The sequence below is a fragment of the Tupaia chinensis genome, unplaced genomic scaffold, assembly GCF_000334495.1.
Source record: "Tupaia chinensis unplaced genomic scaffold, TupChi_1.0 Scaffold000369_1, whole genome shotgun sequence".
Taxonomy (NCBI): Eukaryota; Metazoa; Chordata; class Mammalia; order Scandentia; family Tupaiidae; genus Tupaia; species Tupaia belangeri.
Window position 1 is genome coordinate 1,749,451 of NW_006159866.1, and position 20,997 is coordinate 1,770,447.

At 39.0% G+C, this 20,997-nt stretch overlaps 1 protein-coding gene across 1 annotated transcript in view; it reads right to left on the bottom strand.

Moving 5' to 3' along the window:
• KLHL20 (kelch like family member 20) overlaps window positions 1-20,997 on the bottom strand; it is a 72,903-nt gene that overhangs the window by 29,785 nt on the left and 22,121 nt on the right. Inside the window, exons 4-6 of the mRNA XM_006153344.3 lie at window positions 13,444-13,602; window positions 11,187-11,281; window positions 7,390-7,505 (exon numbers count right to left, since the gene is read on the bottom strand). Coding sequence (XP_006153406.1) covers window positions 7,390-7,505; window positions 11,187-11,281; window positions 13,444-13,602 — 370 coding nt within the window. The remainder of the gene's footprint in view (window positions 1-7,389; window positions 7,506-11,186; window positions 11,282-13,443; window positions 13,603-20,997) is intronic.

Below are 20,997 nucleotides of genomic sequence, written 5' to 3' on the forward strand. Positions count from 1 at the left end.
CACTACTACTATTACTAGTAATGATAATAATAAATTAAATTAAATTAAAAGAATAATTATTTATTTAAAAAAATCCTGACAGGATAGAGAAATGTAGGAAAGGGTATTGCAGTTTGACCATGTCCCATTGTGTGGTGCTTTCTCCCTCTCTTTGGCTCTCTCTGGTGAGTGCATACACTCTCTAGCAATTAAAAAACAAGTACATACTTTATTTCTCATTATGAGCTCTATCAGGTTAAAACACTTTATAAAGCAATGATTCCTGCCGTTTAGTCTATCCCTAAAGAACTGAGGGTCTTGGGAATTTAACAATGTAAATGCAATCTTTTTTTACATTGTTAACTGAAGAAAAATGGGTGCCCTGTAAAGATTTTTTAAGATTTGAAACAAAGAGAAGGCAGAAGGACCCAAATCGGGACTGGAAAGTGGATATCTAAAGATTCCCCAATCAAAACTCTTGCAAAATTGTCCAGTTGGTGAGAGAAAAGAGCAGGAGCATTGTTGTAATAGAGGACTCTGATGGAGCTTTCCTGGGTGTTTTTCTCCTAAAGCTTCCCCTAACTTTTCCAAAACACTCATATCATACTTTGGTCCTCTAGAAAGTCAATAAGCAAAATGCCTTGAGGAAACCAAAGAACTGCTGCCATGATTGCTTTAATCAGTCCACTTTTACTCTGAGTAGACTACTTCCCCTGTGGTAGCCATTGCTTTGATTGTGCTTTGTCTTTACACTAGTAAAGCCGTATCAATTCTCTCCCTTTATGATTCTTCAAAGAAATGCTTCAGGATCTTGATCTCACTTGTATAAAATTCTATTGGAAGCTCTCCTCTTGTCTGCAGCTACTCTAGATGCAACAATTTGGCATTCATTGAGCAAAAGTTTTGCTTGGCTTAAGTTTTTCAGTCAGAATTGTGTAAGCTGAACCATACAAGGTATCTATGGTGTTAACTATTGTTTCTGCTGTTCGTCATTGATCCTTGTCAATTAGGGTATGAACAAGATTAACTTTTTCCTCATAAGTTGATGTGGATGGTCTGTAGCTGCATAGGGCTAATGGTTTCTTTTTTATAAAAATTTTTTTTTGGAGAGGTTTTTGCTATAGGGCATGTGGGCTCGCCAGAAAGACAGAGAGACACCACCCAGGGGGATGGCCACGCCACAATCTCTTCTCCTCCATTCTCCTCTTGGGATCTTGGGCATGCACACACACGCCCCTGGTGTGAGTTTAAGCCACTGGGTAGAGGGCTCGAACCGCAGTCAACTCCATGGGGGTTCAGCAACATAGCCATTACGCTAATTGCTGGTCCCAGAGGGCTAATGATTTCTCTGAACATTTCCCCCAAAAACATTCTGTAAAGCATCAGTGATTTCACCATTCTTTCTTACCCAAACTTCATCATAAATTAGATTTATTTATCTATCTGATTTACCCGTCATAAATCAGATTGCTTAAATTTTATCAGAATTCATATTGCTGATAGGGTATTTTGCTTTCTGTTTGAACTATAATGTATACTGTACTAAACTATCCAATATGACATTTAAGATCAGAAAATATTTTAAAGACATTCAATTTTCATAAATGAGTGCCATGGACTGAATGTGCTACCCCCAAAATTCCTATTTTTAATTCCTAATGCCTCGTTTGGCTGTATCTCGAGAGGGGTGCCTCGAGGTCATAAAGGTGGAGCCCTGAATCAATTAGATTATTGTTCTAAGAAGAGACACCAGAGAGCATGTTCTGTAGCTCTCATGTACTTAGGCATACACTCTCTCTTTGTCTTTTCCCATGTGTACATACCAGTGAAAGAGGAGAAGGTGGCCATCTGAAAGCTAGAAAGAAAGACCTTGCCAAAAAACAAATAAGATAGAACCTCTTCCAGTCTCCAGAAATGTGAAAAAACAAATTTCTGTTATTTAAACCACTCGGTCTATGTATTTTGTTATGGCAGACTGAGCAGACTAACACATTGAATAATATTCAGAATAATAGTTTCAAACCGAGTTACAAAATTTCTGCATGATCTTTATAAAAAAAAGTTTATAGATAGATTTTAGTGCAAAGGACCATACGTTGAAAACATATTACCTGGCAATTTTTTTTTTTTTGAGAGGTTTTTGCTATGGGTGTGTGCACTCACCAGAAAGATAGAGACAGAGAGACAGAAAACAAGAAATCACCCCCAGAGGGGATGGCCATGCCACAATTCCTTCTCCTCCACTCTCCTCTGGATCCTGGGCACGTGCACACACACATGTGCCCGGCATGAGTTTAAGCCACTGGGTCCAGGATTTGAACCATGGTCAACTACATGGGAGTTCAGCAACATAGCCATTATGCCAACTGCTGGTCCCAATTGTATCTTTTATTAAGGAAGTTTTTTCCTTAGGGTACATGTACTCGCCAGAGAGAGACAAATAGATAGAGACAATGAGAGGGAAAGTGAGAAATTAGCCCCCAGTGGGGATGGTCATGGATGCACATGTACCTGGCATGATTTTGAAGCCACTGGGTCTGGAACTCAAACCGTGGTCAGCCATGTGGCAGTCCAGCGACAAAACCACTACACCATCTGCTGGCCTCTATAATCATATCTTGTTGGAGGAGTCTGACAGGATAAGCAGTATATAGATGGTAGATGTCGAATAACTTAGGAGCTATACATCATTGTGTCTCACCAATCCCAAAGGTGTACCTTGTCTCACTTCACTGGATTGATACTCCCAACATCTAGAAAGAACTTTGGAAATGAAACACACTTTCTGTGTACCTATTTGGCTCAGCTGCTAGCTTTTGACTGAAGGAGGCTCTCTCTGTCACATTTCCCCCTTGAGTTCTTATTATCCTCTCCTTTTCCTTAATCTAGTTCTTAATAATTTCTGAAATATTCTGAGGCTGATCAAACAGTAGTCATCCCTACTTCAATAGATCTTTAATAGATCTTTATAATAATGGACATACCTCCATTGGTACGAATACCTCCATCGTACCAATGGAGGTATGAAACCAATATTACATCAGGAAGCCACAGGTGTCAAATAATTTGACCTTGAAGCAGTCCAATTAATTTTTTCCTTTTAGATTTTTGTCATAGAGCACAAGTGCTCGCCAGAAAGAGACAGTGAGAGAGAAAGTGAGAAACTACTCTCCTGGGGCACTGACCATGCCACAATCCTTTCTCCTCTGTTCTCTTCCTGGGATTCAAAGCATGCATACACATGTGTCCAGAATGAATGTCAAGTTGCCAGGTCTGGGACTTGAACTGTGGTCTGCCATGTGGGAGTCCAGCACTTTAACCACCATGTCACCTGTTTGCCCCAAAACATTTCAGTTTTCAAAAATACACAACAAACTTTGAAAATTTGGAGATGGGGGCCCAGCAGGTGGTGTGGTGGTTAAGGGCACTGGACTCCCACATGGCCAACATGTGCATGTGCATGCATAGAGAGGATTGAAAAATCAGAAAGAAATGATAATAGAAATGATAAATTTATTAAAAACAATAAATGAGACATCAGAACACAGAGTATGGAAGATTCACTACATGACAGATTAATAATTAAGTTTGAGAAACCAGCAGATGGCATAATGGTTACATCACTAGACTTCTACGTAGTTGACTGAGGTTCGAGTCTCAGACCCGGCAGCTTAAAACTCACACTACGCACATGTGTGTACGTGCCCAAAATCCCGAGAGGAGAGGGGGTTGGGGCATGGCCATTTCCCCTGGGGTGTGATTTTTCACTTTCTGTCTCTTCGTCTTTCTCTCTGTCTCTCGAGGAGTGCACACACCCTATAGCAAAAATCTCTCTTAAAAAAAAAAAAAAAACATGGGCCAGCAGGTGGTCTGGTGTTTGAAATGATGGATACTCCCACATGGTCAACCATGGTTCAAGTCCAAGACCTGGTGGCTTGCTTTCTCACTTTCCCTCTCTCTCTGTCTCTCTCTGATCAAATTAAAATAAGTGAATTAATAAATTAAAAAGTAAATAAATAATTCTTGAAAAAAGAAGTTAAGTTTGAAATCTAAAACAGGAGTGAAGGGGGAACCAGCAGTTAGCATAATGGCTATGTCGCTGGACTCCCACGTAGTCGACCGCGGTTCGTGTCCCGGACCTGGTGGCTTAAAACTCACGCCGGGCGCATGTGCGTGCGTGCCCAAGATCCCGAGAGGAGAATGGAGGAGAAGGGATTGCGGCGTGACCATCCCCCCTGGGGGGTGATTTCTCGCTTTCTGTCTCTATGTCTCTCTCTGTCTGTCTGGCGAGCGCACGCGCCCTACAGTGAAAATCTCTCAAAAAAAAAAAAAACAAAACAAAACAGGAGTGAAGGAATATTCCCAAAGAGAAGGAAAAAGTCATGATGAGAATTAGAATGAAAAAGAAAATTTGATATCAATTTTCTTTGAGAAGAAATGCTACAATCTTCTACACGAAGAAAATTAGATACAAGTATTAAAAAGAAGAAACTAAAAACATAATCGATCAACTTTCCTTTTTAAAAATACAGAGGAAAATATATTCACAAATGCCAAGGGAAATTTAGAGAGAAAAAGGCAAGTGGTTGCTTCTGGGAATGGGTACTCTGCCCAAGATTGCAGGAAATTCTCTGATGAAGAGGAATAGAACATGTCACATATTAAAACAGGACAATACAATCAGAGGGTACCCACGGAACTATTGAAACTTGGGAGTTTAACTACAAAGACTTCAACAGATACCAGCTAGCTCAACGGAGCAATATTTGAAAACAAGCAAACAAAAACTGAAGAGAATGAATTGGTAAGCACCTTTATTAAACAATGTAAAAGCTGTTATTCAGGTGAACAAGGGAGCTGACTTTATTATTTTTTTAATTAATTATTTTTTAGAGAGATTTTTGTTATATAGAGTGCATGTGCTCACCAGAGAGGGATAGAGATAGAAAGTGAGAAATCACCTCCCCAGGGGGGATGGCCACATAGCAATCCGCTCTCCTCCATTCTCCTCTAGGAACCTTGGGCATGCACGCACATGCTCCTGGCCTGAGTTTGAAGCCACTGGGTCCAGGACTTGAATTGTGGTTAACTGTGGGAATCCAGTGACACAACCATTACACCATCTGCTGGTCCCGCAAACTGACTTTATACCAACAGAACTGAAGCACCTGAAATGGAATGATCTCAAATACTTAGGGGCAGAGAGTAAGAGCAAAATAATACAGTAGTTGTCTTGGGCTCAAGTTAGGTCAGCAGAGCTAAGGGAGAGTGTAACTGTTTAATGTAAGATAATGCTTTTTGGGGCTGGATTGTAGCACAGCAATAAAATACAATGCTCTGAGAGGCTGACCCTTACGGGAAGATTCCAGGTTCGTGTCTGGAGACCTCCCCAAGTATACCAGGCACATGCAACTGCCCACAATCTGGGAGTGGAAGCAGTATCAAGACCTTATTGGGTGCTGTCTCTCTGTCTCACTTATGAAAGAATGACATAACCCTTTAAAACAAAACCCCTAAACCCATTTTTTTTTTAAAAGATAATGCTCTTTGACAGCTCCATGTAAATATGAAGCAACTTGTACATCAGTATATAAATTAATGCATGGGAGGAGCCAGCAGGTGGTATAGTGGTTAAGGTGTGGGACTCTCACATGGGTGACCATGGTTCGATTCCCAGACCTGGAAGCTTAAAACTCATGCTGGGCATGTGTGTGTACATGCCCAAAATTCCTAGAGGAGAATGGAGAAGGGATCGTGGCATGGCCATCCCCCTGGGGGGTTATTTCTTACTTTTTATCTCTCTGTCTCTCTAGCAAGTGCATATTCTGTATAGAAAAAAAAAATAAACCTTAAAAAATTAATGTATTTGACTCATTTCAAACAAACATCCACTGCACATATTTTTAGATCTATTTAAAAATAGAGCACACTGGGCCAGCAGGTGGATGGCTAGATCCCACACAGCCAATTACACAGTTTAAGTTCCAGATCTGGCAGTCTGAAAATCACACTGGGCTCATGTGCATACATGCCCAAAATCCCAAGGAGGGGATTACAGCATGGCTATCCCCTCTAGGGGTGACGTCTTTCTTTCCTTTTTAAAAAAAACATTATTTATTTACTTAGTTTCATTTGTTGTTATTATTTTTTAATTTGACCAGAGAGAGAGAGAGACAGAGAGAGAGACAGAGAGGGAAAGGGAGAAAGGAAGCCTCCAGGTCCAGGACTCAAACTGTGGTCGGCCATGTGGGAGTCCAGTGCCTTTAAATACCGTGCCACCTGCTGACTCCCCCCTTTTGTTTTTTTAAAAAAGAATTATTTTATTGAAATTTATTTATTTATTTACTTAGTTAGTTAAATTTGACCAGAGAGGGACAGAGAGAGAAAGAGAAAGCAAGCTGCCAGGTCCAGGGCTTGAACCACAGTAGGCCATGTGGGAATCTAGTGCCCTTAACCACCATACCACCTGCTGGTCCCATTGGAGGTGATTTCTTACTTTCTCTCTCTTTTTCACCTCAAGGCACGTATGCCTAATAGGGAAAAAATATCGCTCTTTTTGAGATTCCCATTGTTGTATTACAGGTTAAGACTTAAGCAACATACTAACTTTATTATGTGTTTCTTATGACAGTTCAAATGACAATCTCTCACGTGGGAAAATACTCAGTTTAGTCATAGTATATTAAGATCCAAATCTGTGGGACCAGCGGATGGGATGATGTTTAAGAAACTGGACTCCCACATGGCTGACTACAATTTGAGTCCTGGACCTGGCAGCTTGCTTTCTCACTTTTTCCCTCCCCCCTTTTGTTTTTTTAAAAAAGAATTATTTTATTGAAATTTATTTATTTATTTACTTAGTTAGTTAAATTTGACCAGAGAGGGACAGAGAGAGAAAGAGAAAGCAAGCTGCCAGGTCCAGGGCTTGAACCACAGTAGGCCATGTGGGAATCTAGTGCCCTTAACCACCATACCACCTGCTGGTCCCATTGGAGGTGATTTCTTACTTTCTCTCTCTTTTTCACCTCAAGGCACGTATGCCTAATAGGGAAAAAATATCGCTCTTTTTGAGATTCCCATTGTTGTATTACAGGTTAAGACTTAAGCAACATACTAACTTTATTATGTGTTTCTTATGACAGTTCAAATGACAATCTCTCACGTGGGAAAATACTCAGTTTAGTCATAGTATATTAAGATCCAAATCTGTGGGACCAGCGGATGGGATGATGTTTAAGAAACTGGACTCCCACATGGCTGACTACAATTTGAGTCCTGGACCTGGCAGCTTGCTTTCTCACTTTTTCCCTCTCTCTCACTCTCTGGTCAAATAAAATAAAATAATAATAAATACAATGACTGGGTCATCGGAACTGTCATGACATATTTAAAAGAAGAAAAGATCCAAACCTGCAAAGAGTACTTCTCCACATCGGATAGGTTTCCTTGGTCTTGTTCTTGGTCCTTGCATTAGTGGTCGTTCTTGAGGCAACAGGAGGTAGTTTTTAGCCTCATCTACCAAGTCTCTGTAGAAAGAAATTCTGCCTTTTATTCCTAACGTCTAAATAACATTGTGAGTTAATTCCCCAAATAGCTGAGGAATGTATAAATTGGCAAAAGGAGGCAAGCATAAATTAAACCCAATCATGAATGCCAACCAATAGTAAAATTGGCATAAACATGAAAACAATGATGTTTTCACACTATGAGGTGTGAATCAATTGGCACTTCCATCCTAACCATATTTCAATGCAAAGTCAGGTTAAAGTTCAACATGCTTAGAGCTAGTAATAACTTATAGAAACTAAAACTTACAGCTCAGTTATCAGCCTGCATAGTTACTACTTTCGAATGAATTTTAATAGATTTTGCAGAATACTGGCAAAGTACAATAGGATATCCTCCAGGGAACTAGTATTTTCCAAGTTAATTCATCAAACTGGGTCAAAAATTCAATTGCTAAAAACAAACACTGTACTTTCCCTTAATACTAATTTGCTGTTTGGAATCCTATGAATGGCTTACTTTCATTAAGTCTACTGAGATGAATAAATTTTTTTCCTGTCAAATTAAGTTGTTCTAAGAGAAGAACCTAGTACTTATCTTGTTAAATGTAAACTATTTATGTCTATACTTACTTCACTTGAGTCCTTAGGTGCATCAGTGTGATTAGTGGAAATTCAGTTCCTCTATTCTCCCTCAATTCTGTTTCCTAAACTACCCTCTATTTTCATTTCTCTTGCAGTTTATGACCCATTAATGCACCCCTCTGAATTTATCCTAAATGCAAAATCAAAAAATAACAAAAAAAGCAAGCCAATGATCAAAAGATTTTCCACCTTCACATCCTTAAAGACTTTGTTCTAACAGGGGGTTTAAAGTCATTCAAGGGTTCATAGAAAGTATACTATAGAGTGATATCTAGCATGCCAATATGACATTCATGGTAACAACACTTACAGGTATGTGCCAGTCCCCATTTTAAGTGTTAAATAGATTTTACCTCATTTTAATTCTCACAATAGCCCTACAGAATAAACACTGTTATTGGGTTGCTGGAAAAGACACGATGCACTTTTCTATGCAAAAATGTGTCATGACTTTTCTGATGACCAATATTATCCCCACTAATAGAGGAAGAAACTATAGCCCAAAGAGGTTAAGTTGTGTGTCTAAGGTCACACAACTAACAGTAAATGGTGAGGATAGAAAATCAGGGTATTCTCCTCCCCGCCCCCCTGCCCAGTTTTGCTATGGGATGTGTGTGCTCTCTGGAAGCGGGGCAAGTGAGAAAGTACCCCCCAAGGGGATGGCCATGCCATAAACCCTTCTCCTCTCAGGATTTTGTGCACATTCACACACATATCGTGTGTGTTTATTAAGCCACTGGCTGGAAACGAACTGTGTAGTCAGCCATGTGGGATCCAGCTGCCTTAACCACCATGCCACAGGCTAGTCCAGAAAGGGTATTCTTTTGTTTTTCTTTTATTAGGTCTTTGCCACAGGGTGTGGTGTGTGCGCACTAGAGAGAGGGAAAGGGAAAGTGAGAAATCCCTTCCTCAGGGGGATTGGACTACAATTCCTTCTCTTCTATTCTGTTTTCAGAATTTTGGGCATACACACACTCACACCGAGTATGATTTTCAAGCCACTAGGTCCAGAACTCTAACCACAGAGTCAGCTATGTGCCCTGAACCTCCATGCCACTTACTGGTCCAATCTGATTCATGTTTAATGGAGGAAGTGGCACCATGTATTGTTTCCTCAAATTTCAGCATGCATAATTCACATGGTTTTCTTTTTCTCTACTGGAAATAGAGGAATTAGTTGCCGTTTGTCTGTTTTTTTTAAGTTTAAAAAACAAACATCAGAAACTTCCTCTACTATCTCCCGTTTAAAGAAATAGGCTTCAGATTATAGAAGAAATCAATGCAAGTAGGTGTACGGGTCTACTTCTGTTCTAGAACCAGGGATAATCCAAATTGCTTTGATCACTAAGGATGCCCAGAGATCAGTGTAGTTTAAGGAGTTCTGAGTAGCGACTTGTTCTTTTACTTGGGAAAAATGGTAAAAAATGTCAGATGACTTCAGGTTTGAATCTAAATTTTAAAATCTGTCAAACTGGAAAAATTTAGTAAATTCCGAATATATTATAGAGACAGTCTTTTAAAAATGGACTTTCCCCCCTTTCTAAAAGCATTTAGAGTATTTTTAGTCAAAGAAGAATGTTTGGGGGCCAGGAGGTGGTGTGAATTTTAAGTGCTGGACTCCCATATGGCTGACTGTGGTTTGAGTCTTGTCCCTGGAGGCTTTCTCTCTCTCTCTGGTGAGCACACATGCCCTGTGGCAAAATTTTAAAAAACATACAAGTGATAAATAAAATAAAATAATTCTTGGGAAAAAACCAAACTTTTGAAACTGCTTTACTTAGCTCTCACAGAAATCTGTCGAAAGGTGACAGGGTCAGCAGGTGGCATGGAGATCAAGATGTTGGATCCCGGGAACCAGCAGTTGGCATAATGGCTATGTTGCTGGACTCTCACGTTGTCGACCGTGGTTCGCGTCCCAGACCCGGTGGCTTAAAACTCACGCCGGGCATGTGTGCGTACGTGCCCAAGATCCCAAGAGGAGAATGGAGGAGAAGGGATTGTGGTGTGACCATCCCCCCTGGGGGGTGATTTCTCGCTTTCTATCTCTATGCCTCTGTCTGTCTGGCGAGCGCACGTGCCCTATAGCGAAAATATCTCCAAAAAAATTTAAAAAAATAAAGATGTTGGATCCCAAATGGTTGATTCTATGGTTCAAGTCCCAGACCCAGTGGCTTGAAAATTTGGGTGTATGTGCCTAAAGGCTGAGAGGAAACTCGAGAACAGATTATGGTGTGGCCATGCCCCTGGGAGGTGTTATTTCACTTTCCTTCCCTCTCTCTCACTCTATCTCTGGAAGAGCAATGCACCCTATAGCAAAAAACTAAAACCAAACTAAACTAAACTAAATGGCGATAGATCTTTTTTTTTTTTTTTTTGAGAGGATTTTTGCTATAGGGCACATGCGCTTGCCAGACAGACAGAGAGAGACAGAGAGACAGAAAGCGAGAAATCACCCCCCAGGGGGGATAACCACGCCACAATCCCTTCTCCTCCATTCTCCTCTCGGGATCTTGGCCATGCACGCATACGTGCCCGGCGTGAGTTTTAAGCCACCTGGTCCAGGACGTGAACCGCTGTCAACTACATGGGAGTCCAGCGACATAGCCATTACGCCAACTGCTGGTCCCGATGGCGATAGATCTTAAATCTGTCCACAATCTTAGAGAGCAAGGTTGGTCCTATTTCCCAACTAGATATATGTGATGGAATGGACAAGTGCTCACTGACACAGAGTCAACAGCACTACTCAATGTATCTCAAGAAAAAGAATATTAGCAGAAAATTGGCTGTTCAAGCTTGCATTAAAATCTTAGAAATCTACCTCTTTATTGCCACTTCTACACCAATAAGCACCCACATAAAAAAACTAATGGAATGAAAAACTGGAAGTTCCATCTTTTCTTCCTTCTCCTCCTCTTGACCCTAGCCCAGAAGAAAAACCTGTTAAATACTGTCCTGGTTATAGCACTAAGAAATTCAATATTTAGGAAGCAATACAAATAAGGAAATTACTAAAAGAAATTCTAGTTGACTCTTCCCATTCAGGGCTGCTCATACCTGCACTCTTCATCACTTTTGATGAGGGGATCAGAGCCTACTGTGCCCACCAGGAACTTGGGACTAAGCAAAGGCAAACGAACATGCTGCAGCACCTATGAGACAATAAATACTATTAAAGACACAGTTCCCATTTGCCAGATACTTAAGTGAACACAGACCCATGCACCCCCTACTGTGCTGTCAATTGTTTTGGAGTCTACTTGAACACAACAAATAAAGTAGGAGGAGGGAAGGCATAAATATTAAAATTTAATTAAATTTATTCTAACCATCAATTCAGTAATATAGAATAATTAGAAAATAGAAAGCATATTAATATTACTATAGGATGTTATTTAAACTTTCAGCAATGTTATAAGCTTGTCAAAAACTGGATTCAAATTCATAAACAATCTAGATCACTATCCTGTTAAGTTGCTAAGGACTATAATCAGAAAAACAAGAATGGGGGAGCAGCAAATGGTATGATGGTTACGTTGCTGGACTCCCACGAAGTTGACTGTGGTTTGAGTCCTGGACCCGGAGGCTTCAAACTTGTGCTGGAAGTGTGTGTGCATGTGTGTGTGCCCAGAATCCTGAGGGGAGAATGGAGAAGGGATTCAACTATGGCCACCCCCCGGGGAGTGATTTCTCACTTTCTGTCTCTCTGACTCTTTGGTGAGTGCATGTGCCCTATAGCAAAATCTCTCCCTAAAACAACAACAACAACAACAACAAAACAAGTACAGGTCTTAAATATTTCAGTCTGTGACACTTATACCACAACATATCCCTTAGCTCATCCAATTGTGGTAGGATTTCTAGGCTTATAGAAAAAGGGGCATCCTTGTTTTCTTTGTTCATTTTATACAAATTCAGGTCTTTTAAAAAATTTCTTTTAAAGTTTTTGCCATGAGGCATGTATGCTCACCAGAGAGATACAGAGTATAAAGGAAACGGAGAATTCACCCCTCAAAGGGATTGGCCACATTGCAATCCCCTCTTCTCCATTCTCCTCCTGGGATTTTGGGTACACATGCACACACACCCAGTATACTTAAGTGAACACAGACCCATGCACCCCCTACTGTGCTGTCAATTGTTTTGGAGTCTACTTGAACACAACAAATAAAGTAGGAGGAGGGAAGGCATAAATATTAAAATTTAATTAAATTTATTCTAACCATCAATTCAGTAATATAGAATAATTAGAAAATAGAAAGCATATTAATATTACTATAGGATGTTATTTAAACTTTCAGCAATGTTATAAGCTTGTCAAAAACTGGATTCAAATTCATAAACAATCTAGATCACTATCCTGTTAAGTTGCTAAGGACTATAATCAGAAAAACAAGAATGGGGGAGCAGCAAATGGTATGATGGTTACGTTGCTGGACTCCCACGAAGTTGACTGTGGTTTGAGTCCTGGACCCGGAGGCTTCAAACTTGTGCTGGAAGTGTGTGTGCATGTGTGTGTGCCCAGAATCCTGAGGGGAGAATGGAGAAGGGATTCAACTATGGCCACCCCCCGGGGAGTGATTTCTCACTTTCTGTCTCTCTGACTCTTTGGTGAGTGCATGTGCCCTATAGCAAAATCTCTCCCTAAAACAACAACAACAACAACAACAAAACAAGTACAGGTCTTAAATATTTCAGTCTGTGACACTTATACCACAACATATCCCTTAGCTCATCCAATTGTGGTAGGATTTCTAGGCTTATAGAAAAAGGGGCATCCTTGTTTTCTTTGTTCATTTTATACAAATTCAGGTCTTTTAAAAAATTTCTTTTAAAGTTTTTGCCATGAGGCATGTATGCTCACCAGAGAGATACAGAGTATAAAGGAAACGGAGAATTCACCCCTCAAAGGGATTGGCCACATTGCAATCCCCTCTTCTCCATTCTCCTCCTGGGATTTTGGGTACACATGCACACACACCCAGTTCTGGGACTCAAACCAAGGTTGGCCAAGTGGCAGTGCAATGTCTTAACTATTATGCCACTTGCTGACCCTGCAATTTGGGCTTTGACTTGTACTGCAGCTCAAATGTAGAACTGATTCAAAATAGAGGGGATACAAAGAAGCAAAAGGTTCACAATGCTAAGTGGTCAAAGTGATTCTAAACATTTATTTCCTTGATTATTTTGAAACACATGGACTTTCTTACAGTATATAATACAAGAGACAGTGATGTCTCATGTTTTGCAAGACAAATTTATATTAGTTCATCTAACACAAAGCATTCTCTTAGAACAGTATTTCTATCATTACCTGGGGTAACTGAGGACGTCTTTCTTGAATACTGTATTTGACCCAGGCCATCACTGCATTGAACACTTGTTCTTCACTGCGGACGTTTAGCTCATCACTAGATATTATATCAATGAGTTGATTGGCTGGAAGCAACATAAATTCTTCACTCTCCATCACCTATTCAAATTTAGGTAAGAATAAAAGAAAAAGAAATAAAAACCTCTGATCACATTTAATCTATTATTATCTCAGTGTTTTTCTTCAGGGTTATGAGGTAAAGCTCTATTCTACAATGAAACTGAAATTTAAAACAACAGCAGAGTAAAAGGAAAGTACAAAAGAGAGTTTAAAAAGCTAAGCACAGAGGGACCAGCAGTTAGCGTAATGGCTATGTCCCTGGATTCCCACATAGTCGACCGCGGTTCACGTCCCGGACCTGGTGGCTTAAAACTCACGCCGGGCGCGTGTGTGCGTGCCCAAGATCCCGAGAGGAGAACGGAAGAGAAACGATTGCGGCGTGGCCATCCCCCCTGGAGGGTGATTTATCACTTTCTGTCTCTCTGTCTTTCTCTGTCTGTCTGGCGAGTGCACGCGCTCTAGAGCAAAAAAAAAGACCTCTCCCCCCCCCAAATAAATAAATAAAAAAGCTAAGCAGAGGACACAATTAAAATTTAGTAAAAATAATCATTTGTGATTCAGTCAATTTTTAAGGAGTGACATTTTCCCCCTAAATATATCAAATTAAAACTTTGTTTAAAATTACTGGTTCATCAAGAAAGTCATGAGACACTTTTACATAGAAAAATATGCCATGACTTTTTTGATAATCTAATAGTTAAACTGACCACACCAACTCCAGTTATAACTCCAGAAATACAAGAGGCATATATAAAGTAGGGAAACCTTTCAGAGGAAGATTAGCTGTTATAAGGCAGTGACTAGGGCAAAACACCAAGGAGTCAGCTTAAAAAAACAATGAGTGTCAGAAATTCTGCAAACAAGAATGAATATAATGAGAAGAAACTCAGACCAGTGAGAACCTCTGAGGACCAACCACTGTGATAGATATATATGCCCAGTTAGAAATTACTAACACACCAACAGTTTATTGCGACCCACGGCTAGGGAACCGTCAGATTGGGGGTGAGATGGTAACATTCCCTTGTTGTATAGGTGAGCCACAGATCCCCAAATCTTGTAAATCTGTTCATCAGGATGCAGAGTAAAAGGGACAGGGTACAATACAGAGGAGGGACTAAAGTCTCTGCCACCCTCAGTGGGGTTTGTCCTGCTGTTCAGGAGATCACACTACATGCGATGTCTATTAGCACAGGAAAATACAGTTTAAGAGCTCAAATTTCTACTATGCTCTTCTAATGTGGATCATAGATTCTCTTAGTATAGGGTTATCTTCATGATCTTCAAAAAGTCAGAATATTTAGCAGGATATGAGATAGGCCATAACAATAATTTGAACATTTGATTAAGAATGTTTTCATATTCATTAGGAAAAATGCAAATCTCAAAATAAACCCGTTAGGAGCCATAAAGTCAGTTACACTGGTAGAAATACTAATGAGAACTTCAAGTTTTAAGGCACAAGTCTTCATCTGAGTGAGAGACTTTCTAAGGTTCAAGAAACTAAATAGATAACCTTTAAATTTTAGCTGAGGTTACTTAATCAGGTAACTTAGTAATCACAATGGTTGCATTTTACTCTCTGTGCCAGAGTCGCCAGATTCAACAAATAAAAACATGAGGTACACACACTAAAAATTATTTGTTGCTTATCAATAATTTAAATTTATTTGGTTGCCCCATAGCCCCATATTTTATCTGGGAAGCTATAAAGTTTAGAGCCAAATCCGAGGCCTAGCTTTAATAAGCAGTCTGGCCTTTACAGCATGTAAAATTTCAGCTATGGCTGCGATCTGACATTCCTCTTCCTTATTTTCCCTTCACCCACTTAAGTACAAATTTGGTTTCATGCATCTTTGTAAAGTGACTTACAATTCTTTTGGGGTCTTGTCTTTAGATTTGTTTCCAACATGGTGACTATAAATCAAATGTTACATAAATATCAGTGATCATCAAGTTTGAACTTTATGAATAAACCTCTAGGATATTGACAACTCACTTAATGGAAACATGAGATGGCAGGCAGATATGAAAATCCCTAAGAGCATTAAGTAAGAGCAGAAAGTAAAAATAATACTATTAACAGATGAAGTCTGATTAAGATGCCACTCCTTTTTCTACCAAGAAAAGACAGGAATGATATACCATTAGAGCAAATCTAGCACGGAAGTCCATCCTTGAACCAAACAAGTAGGTTAAGAAAATAATGCTTCATATTACCTGCTTTTAAATAAGAGTTTAGAGATCTGAACTTTAAGCCCCACACTATTACGGTAATCAGCTTACTTTTAGTTTCTTCAGATGAATGCAGATGCTATTTGAAGAATGAATAAAGCTGAAAACAAACAAGAATGAATAAGCCAAGTCATCTAGAGTTGTTCTAACCGAAGTATATGGTAAACTCAGTGCTGTTAAGACCATTTAAAATTTATGTTTATAGGAAAGGGTAACATTGTATGATTAAGCCAGGTCTAATGAAACAGAAGATAAACAAACATAGATCTGATTAAATTAAAAAATAATCTGAGTCACAAGTGGTAAGTCCTAAATGGTGACTTCTGCACTGACATAGAGCCATTATAATGTATAAACAAGGGTAAGGTTTCCTCACTGGGATTTCATTGTGGTATATATCAGTTTACTTTGGATGTAGTGTTAGAACTAGAAGGGATTTCAGAACTGTCTCTTCTGTTTAGGACACTCCGCACATTTCGTGAATACTTCAGAGCTAAAACACAAGTTATAGCTAAAGCAGCATGTTAAAAAAATTAACTTTATTTAAATGAACAGTTCGATGAGTTTTGATAAACTGTATGCACATGTAACCATACTCACAATCTAGATATAGAACATTACTATCAGCCCAAAAGGTTATAGTTTGTTTTTTTAAAATAATTCTTTAAAAAAAAAAAAAAGTGGCCTTAGCCAATATGCCACCTACTGGCCCCAGAGTTTTTGTTTTCAATTGCCAGATGGTGTGTGTTTGCCAGGGAGGGAGAGAGAGAGAATAAATCCCAATGGGGCATGCTTACACTGTAATCCTTTCTCCTCCATTTCTCCATCCCATCAAGATTTGAGGTACACATACACATGTACCTAGTGTTTTCTTTTTTTCAAGATACTGGGGCTAGGATTCATACTATGGTCAGTCATGTAGAATCTGGATCCCTTAAACACTGTGCTATGGAGCTTGCCCTAGAATGTTATTCTTTTTCTTTGGAGGGGGAGGGGTTTTTGCTATAGGGTGCGTGCGCTCGGCAGAAAGACAGAGAGAGACAAAGAGACAGAAAGCAAGAAATCACCCCCCCCGGGGGGGATGGCCATGCTACAATCCCTTCTCCTCCATTCTCCTCTCGGGATCTTGGGGGCACACATGTACACGCGCCTGGTGTGAGTTTAAGCGAATGGGTCTGGGTCTCGAACCATGGTCGACTACACGGGAGTCCAGCAACACAGCCATTACGTCAACTGCTGGTACCTAGAATGTTATTCTTTAAAGAATTATTTTATTCATTATCATTATTATTTCTAATTTGACCAGAGAGAGACAGAGAGGAAGAAGGAAAGTGAGAAAGCAAGTCGCAGGCCCAGGCTGTAAACTGTGGTTGGCCATGTGGGAGTCCAACGCCTTAACCACCACACCACCTGCTAGCCCCTAAAATGTTTTTTTTTAAAGCTGATTTCCTCCATGAGCAAAACAGAAGGGAGAGAGAGACAGAGAGAAAGAGAGAACGCACTCACAACAGGATTTTCATACCTTGATCCATCCCCAGCAATTAGCTGGCCCCAACTCATGAACATACTTTTCCTCCATATACCCCTTCCCCCACAAAAAATTGAGTTGATGTAGGTCTTTGGACACAAATACGACACCTTCTCATGTGAACCAGCCTCACAGAGTGTTGCATTCCTACTTTGCCACTGTAGTACCCATGAAGCAGAATTCCTAATGTGAGGTCCAATGTCTTTGGCCTATTATTTGGACTCTTCAGTGATGGCAAGTCTTTGTTTTTGGAGAGTGGATTTGATATTTGAAAACTGGAAAGAAATTAAGAGTCTAGTCTGTTAAAGAAGACATGTGAAGAGGTTAGATTATATTATTTTGAATGAAAAAGCATGACTATAAAATAACCACTCTATAAATTTTAGGTATAAATTCCACTTAGTCATAGTGTAGATCCCTTTTGATTCTTTGTTGAGAATTTCTGCATCTAACAGAGATGATGATCTGTAGTTTTCTTTTAGTATCTATGGTTTCAATATCAGGGTAATTTTGGCCTTAGAAAATTATTTTGCAACTTCCTCCTTTTTCTGTAAAACTTTGTGTAGAATTAGTATTATTTCTTCCTTAAATGTTGGATAAAGTGGCCATTTGGGACTGGCCTTTTCTTTATAGAAAAGTTTTCAAATAAGAACTCTAGTTCTTTCACAGATGTAGTTATTCTGGTTTTGTTTCTTTTTTAGTCAGCTATAGTGTTTTGTGGTTTTTAAACAATTTGTCTATTTTGCCTCAGTTGCTGACTTTATTGGAAAATGTACAGAGTATCATAATCCTTTCAATGTATGAAGGATTTGTAATGACATCTTTTTTCATTCCTGATATTGGTAATTTATATCATCTCTCCCCTCTCTTTTTCTCTCTTTTTAAAGACTGGGCCTTGCTGTGTTAAAATCCTCCTGCTTCAGCCTCCCTAGTAGCTTGGATCACAGGTGTAGGCCACCATGTCAGCTTTCAGAGACAGTGTTGCCTGTTGCCCAGGCCAGCCTCAAGCATACAATCCTCCTGCCTCAGCCTGCTTGAGTTGCTGGTATTACAGGTGTATGCTACTTTGACCAGTGTTCAGTTTGAATTGGGATTTGAACCCAGGTGTGGCCCCATCCTGCAGAGTATAGCATCATTACAGTGTGTGTGTCACTGCAGCTGGGACCTCTCCTTTAGTTCCTTGGTGAGTTGAGTCTACATTATAGGCTCATCAATTTTTTTTTCTTTTGAAAGAGCCGGTGATTTTTCCTCTAACCTTTATTATTTGCTTCCTCTACTTACTATTTGCTTTTCTTTTTCTAGTTTAAAAAAGTAACCACAGATAGGGCTGGCAGGTGTCCTGGTGGTTAAAAGCTCTGGATTCCTACATGGCTGACCACAGTTCAAGTCCCAGACCTGGCAGCTTGCTTTTTCACTTTCTCTCTCTTTCTCTCCCTCCCTCTCTGGTCAAATTATAAAAAAATATATAAAGTTAAATAAAATTATTCTTTTTTAAAAAAGTAACCACTGGAACAAAAATACAAATCTTTCTATATACCAAAACAAATTAAAATATAAAGAAGATATCACATAGAGAAAGAAATATAGTAAATACACGTAAATCAGACACTATAAAAATAGAATATGACACAGTTGAGAACATACCAGTCATAGCAATAATGTAAATGGGCTTAAATTATCTATTTAAAGAAAAAAAATTTAATTGGCTCATAAAACAAAACCCAATTCTAAGTTAATTCAGTAGAAATATTTAAATCATGACCCAGAATGGCTAAAAGTAGAGATGGAAAAGATATACTAAGCAAATGGAAACAATCAGAAAACAGTAGTTGAAATCCAGACATTAGGAAAAGTGAAAATCAGACAGTAAAAGAGTTAAATGTGACAAAGATGTAAGGAGAAACATACAGAAATACACTAATAATTAGAGGCTTTAACAAATAGGTCCACAGAAGAGCTAAGCAACATAATTGATAAGGTAGAACTTATAGATAAATATCAAATACTGTTATAATAGAGCTAGAAAACATACCTTAATTATACTTAGAATTATCAGGAAAACTGATCATAGATTACTAACAAATTTCATGAAGTAGAAATATTACAAATAGCATTAAATGAAGAAAAGCTATTTGATGATGATGATATGATGTGGATAGTAATGTCTTTGTCTTGACTGATATACATGGTAATCATGCTGGAAAAAGAAATGTAATACACTGAAAAGATATATGTGATTCAATGAAATATAAAAAGATTATGATAATAAAAAACATTAAATTAGAAAAATATTACAAATAGCATTGACAATCTTGTTAATAATCCCCTCTCCCCCTACCACCCAGATGCAAGGGGCAAGCCTTCTGAAGAAGACACCTTCATGGCTCCTGAGAACTAGTGATTTCAGGGAAAAAAGAGAAATAAAGATTTTTTTTACTGATAATTCAGCCTCCAGCCCACAAACTCGAGTGGAGATGCAAGGGGCAGGCCTTCAGAAGAAGACTCCTTCATGGCTCTGTCATTTTCCCTGAGTGATTTCAGGGAAAAAAGGGAAATGATTTTCTACTGATAATTCAGCCTCCAGCCCACAAACTCGAGTGGGATCAAAACGGAATGGCAAAGAGATTCTAGATCACCTCTTTCTGCATGCTCCTGAATACTCAGGTTGAACTTCAAGTTTAGGAAGAAACATACTATCCATCAGATGACTAGAAATCACTACAGGTCCACAAGAAATATTGGAAAGCAAGAAAATACCTCTTCTCCAAGGGAAAAGAATAGCTCCTTTTCATCCACCAACAGTTCAATGGAAATCATGGAAATGTCTGATAAACAATTTAGAATATTCATAATGGTAAAGCTAACAGAGATGGAAGAGAGGAGAAACAATGAACTGCAGAAGAGGAAGGAGAAAAGAACTGATGAGTTCCAGGAGGTGAGGAAATTCTTGCAAGATCTAAAAGAATTACACACTTAAAAGAAGAATCAAATAGACCTGTTAGAGATGAAGGCTATAATACAGGAAGTCAAAATCTTCCTTGAAAGTATCAAAAGCATACTAAATCATACAGAAAATAGAATCTCAGACACAGAAAATTGCTGGCCTAGAAAAATTTACCACGAAGACTGAGAAAATTGCCCAAAAAATGAGAATAATATACGAGAAATATTAGATACCATCAAATGTCCAAACATCCAGATAATTGGTATCCCAGAAGGTGAAGAGACTCATAAGGGCACTGATAATCTATTTCACAAAATCCTGCAAGAAAATTTTCCAAAAAGAGTGGGAAAACATATTCAAAGTGTTAAAGGAAAAGCGATTTCAACCAAGAATACTGTACCTGGCAAGATTTTCCTTCATATGAGAAGAAAAGACAAGAATGTTCTCAGATAAAACCTGAAAGAATTTACCAGCACCAGACTAGATCTCCAAGAAGTTCTCAAGGGAGTTCTATACCAGGAAAATTAAATACAGACACACAAAAATAAGTGTTCAAAAACTAAGAAAATGGCCAACTTAATCATAGGGACAAGTCTGGAGTTGAATATTACATCCCAGAATTCAACTGGGAAGATCAAACCACAACAGAAGATAGATTAAGTACATGAGATTGAACTGGTGAAATACCATTTTATGACTTTTGACTAAAATATTACTGATTTTCTTT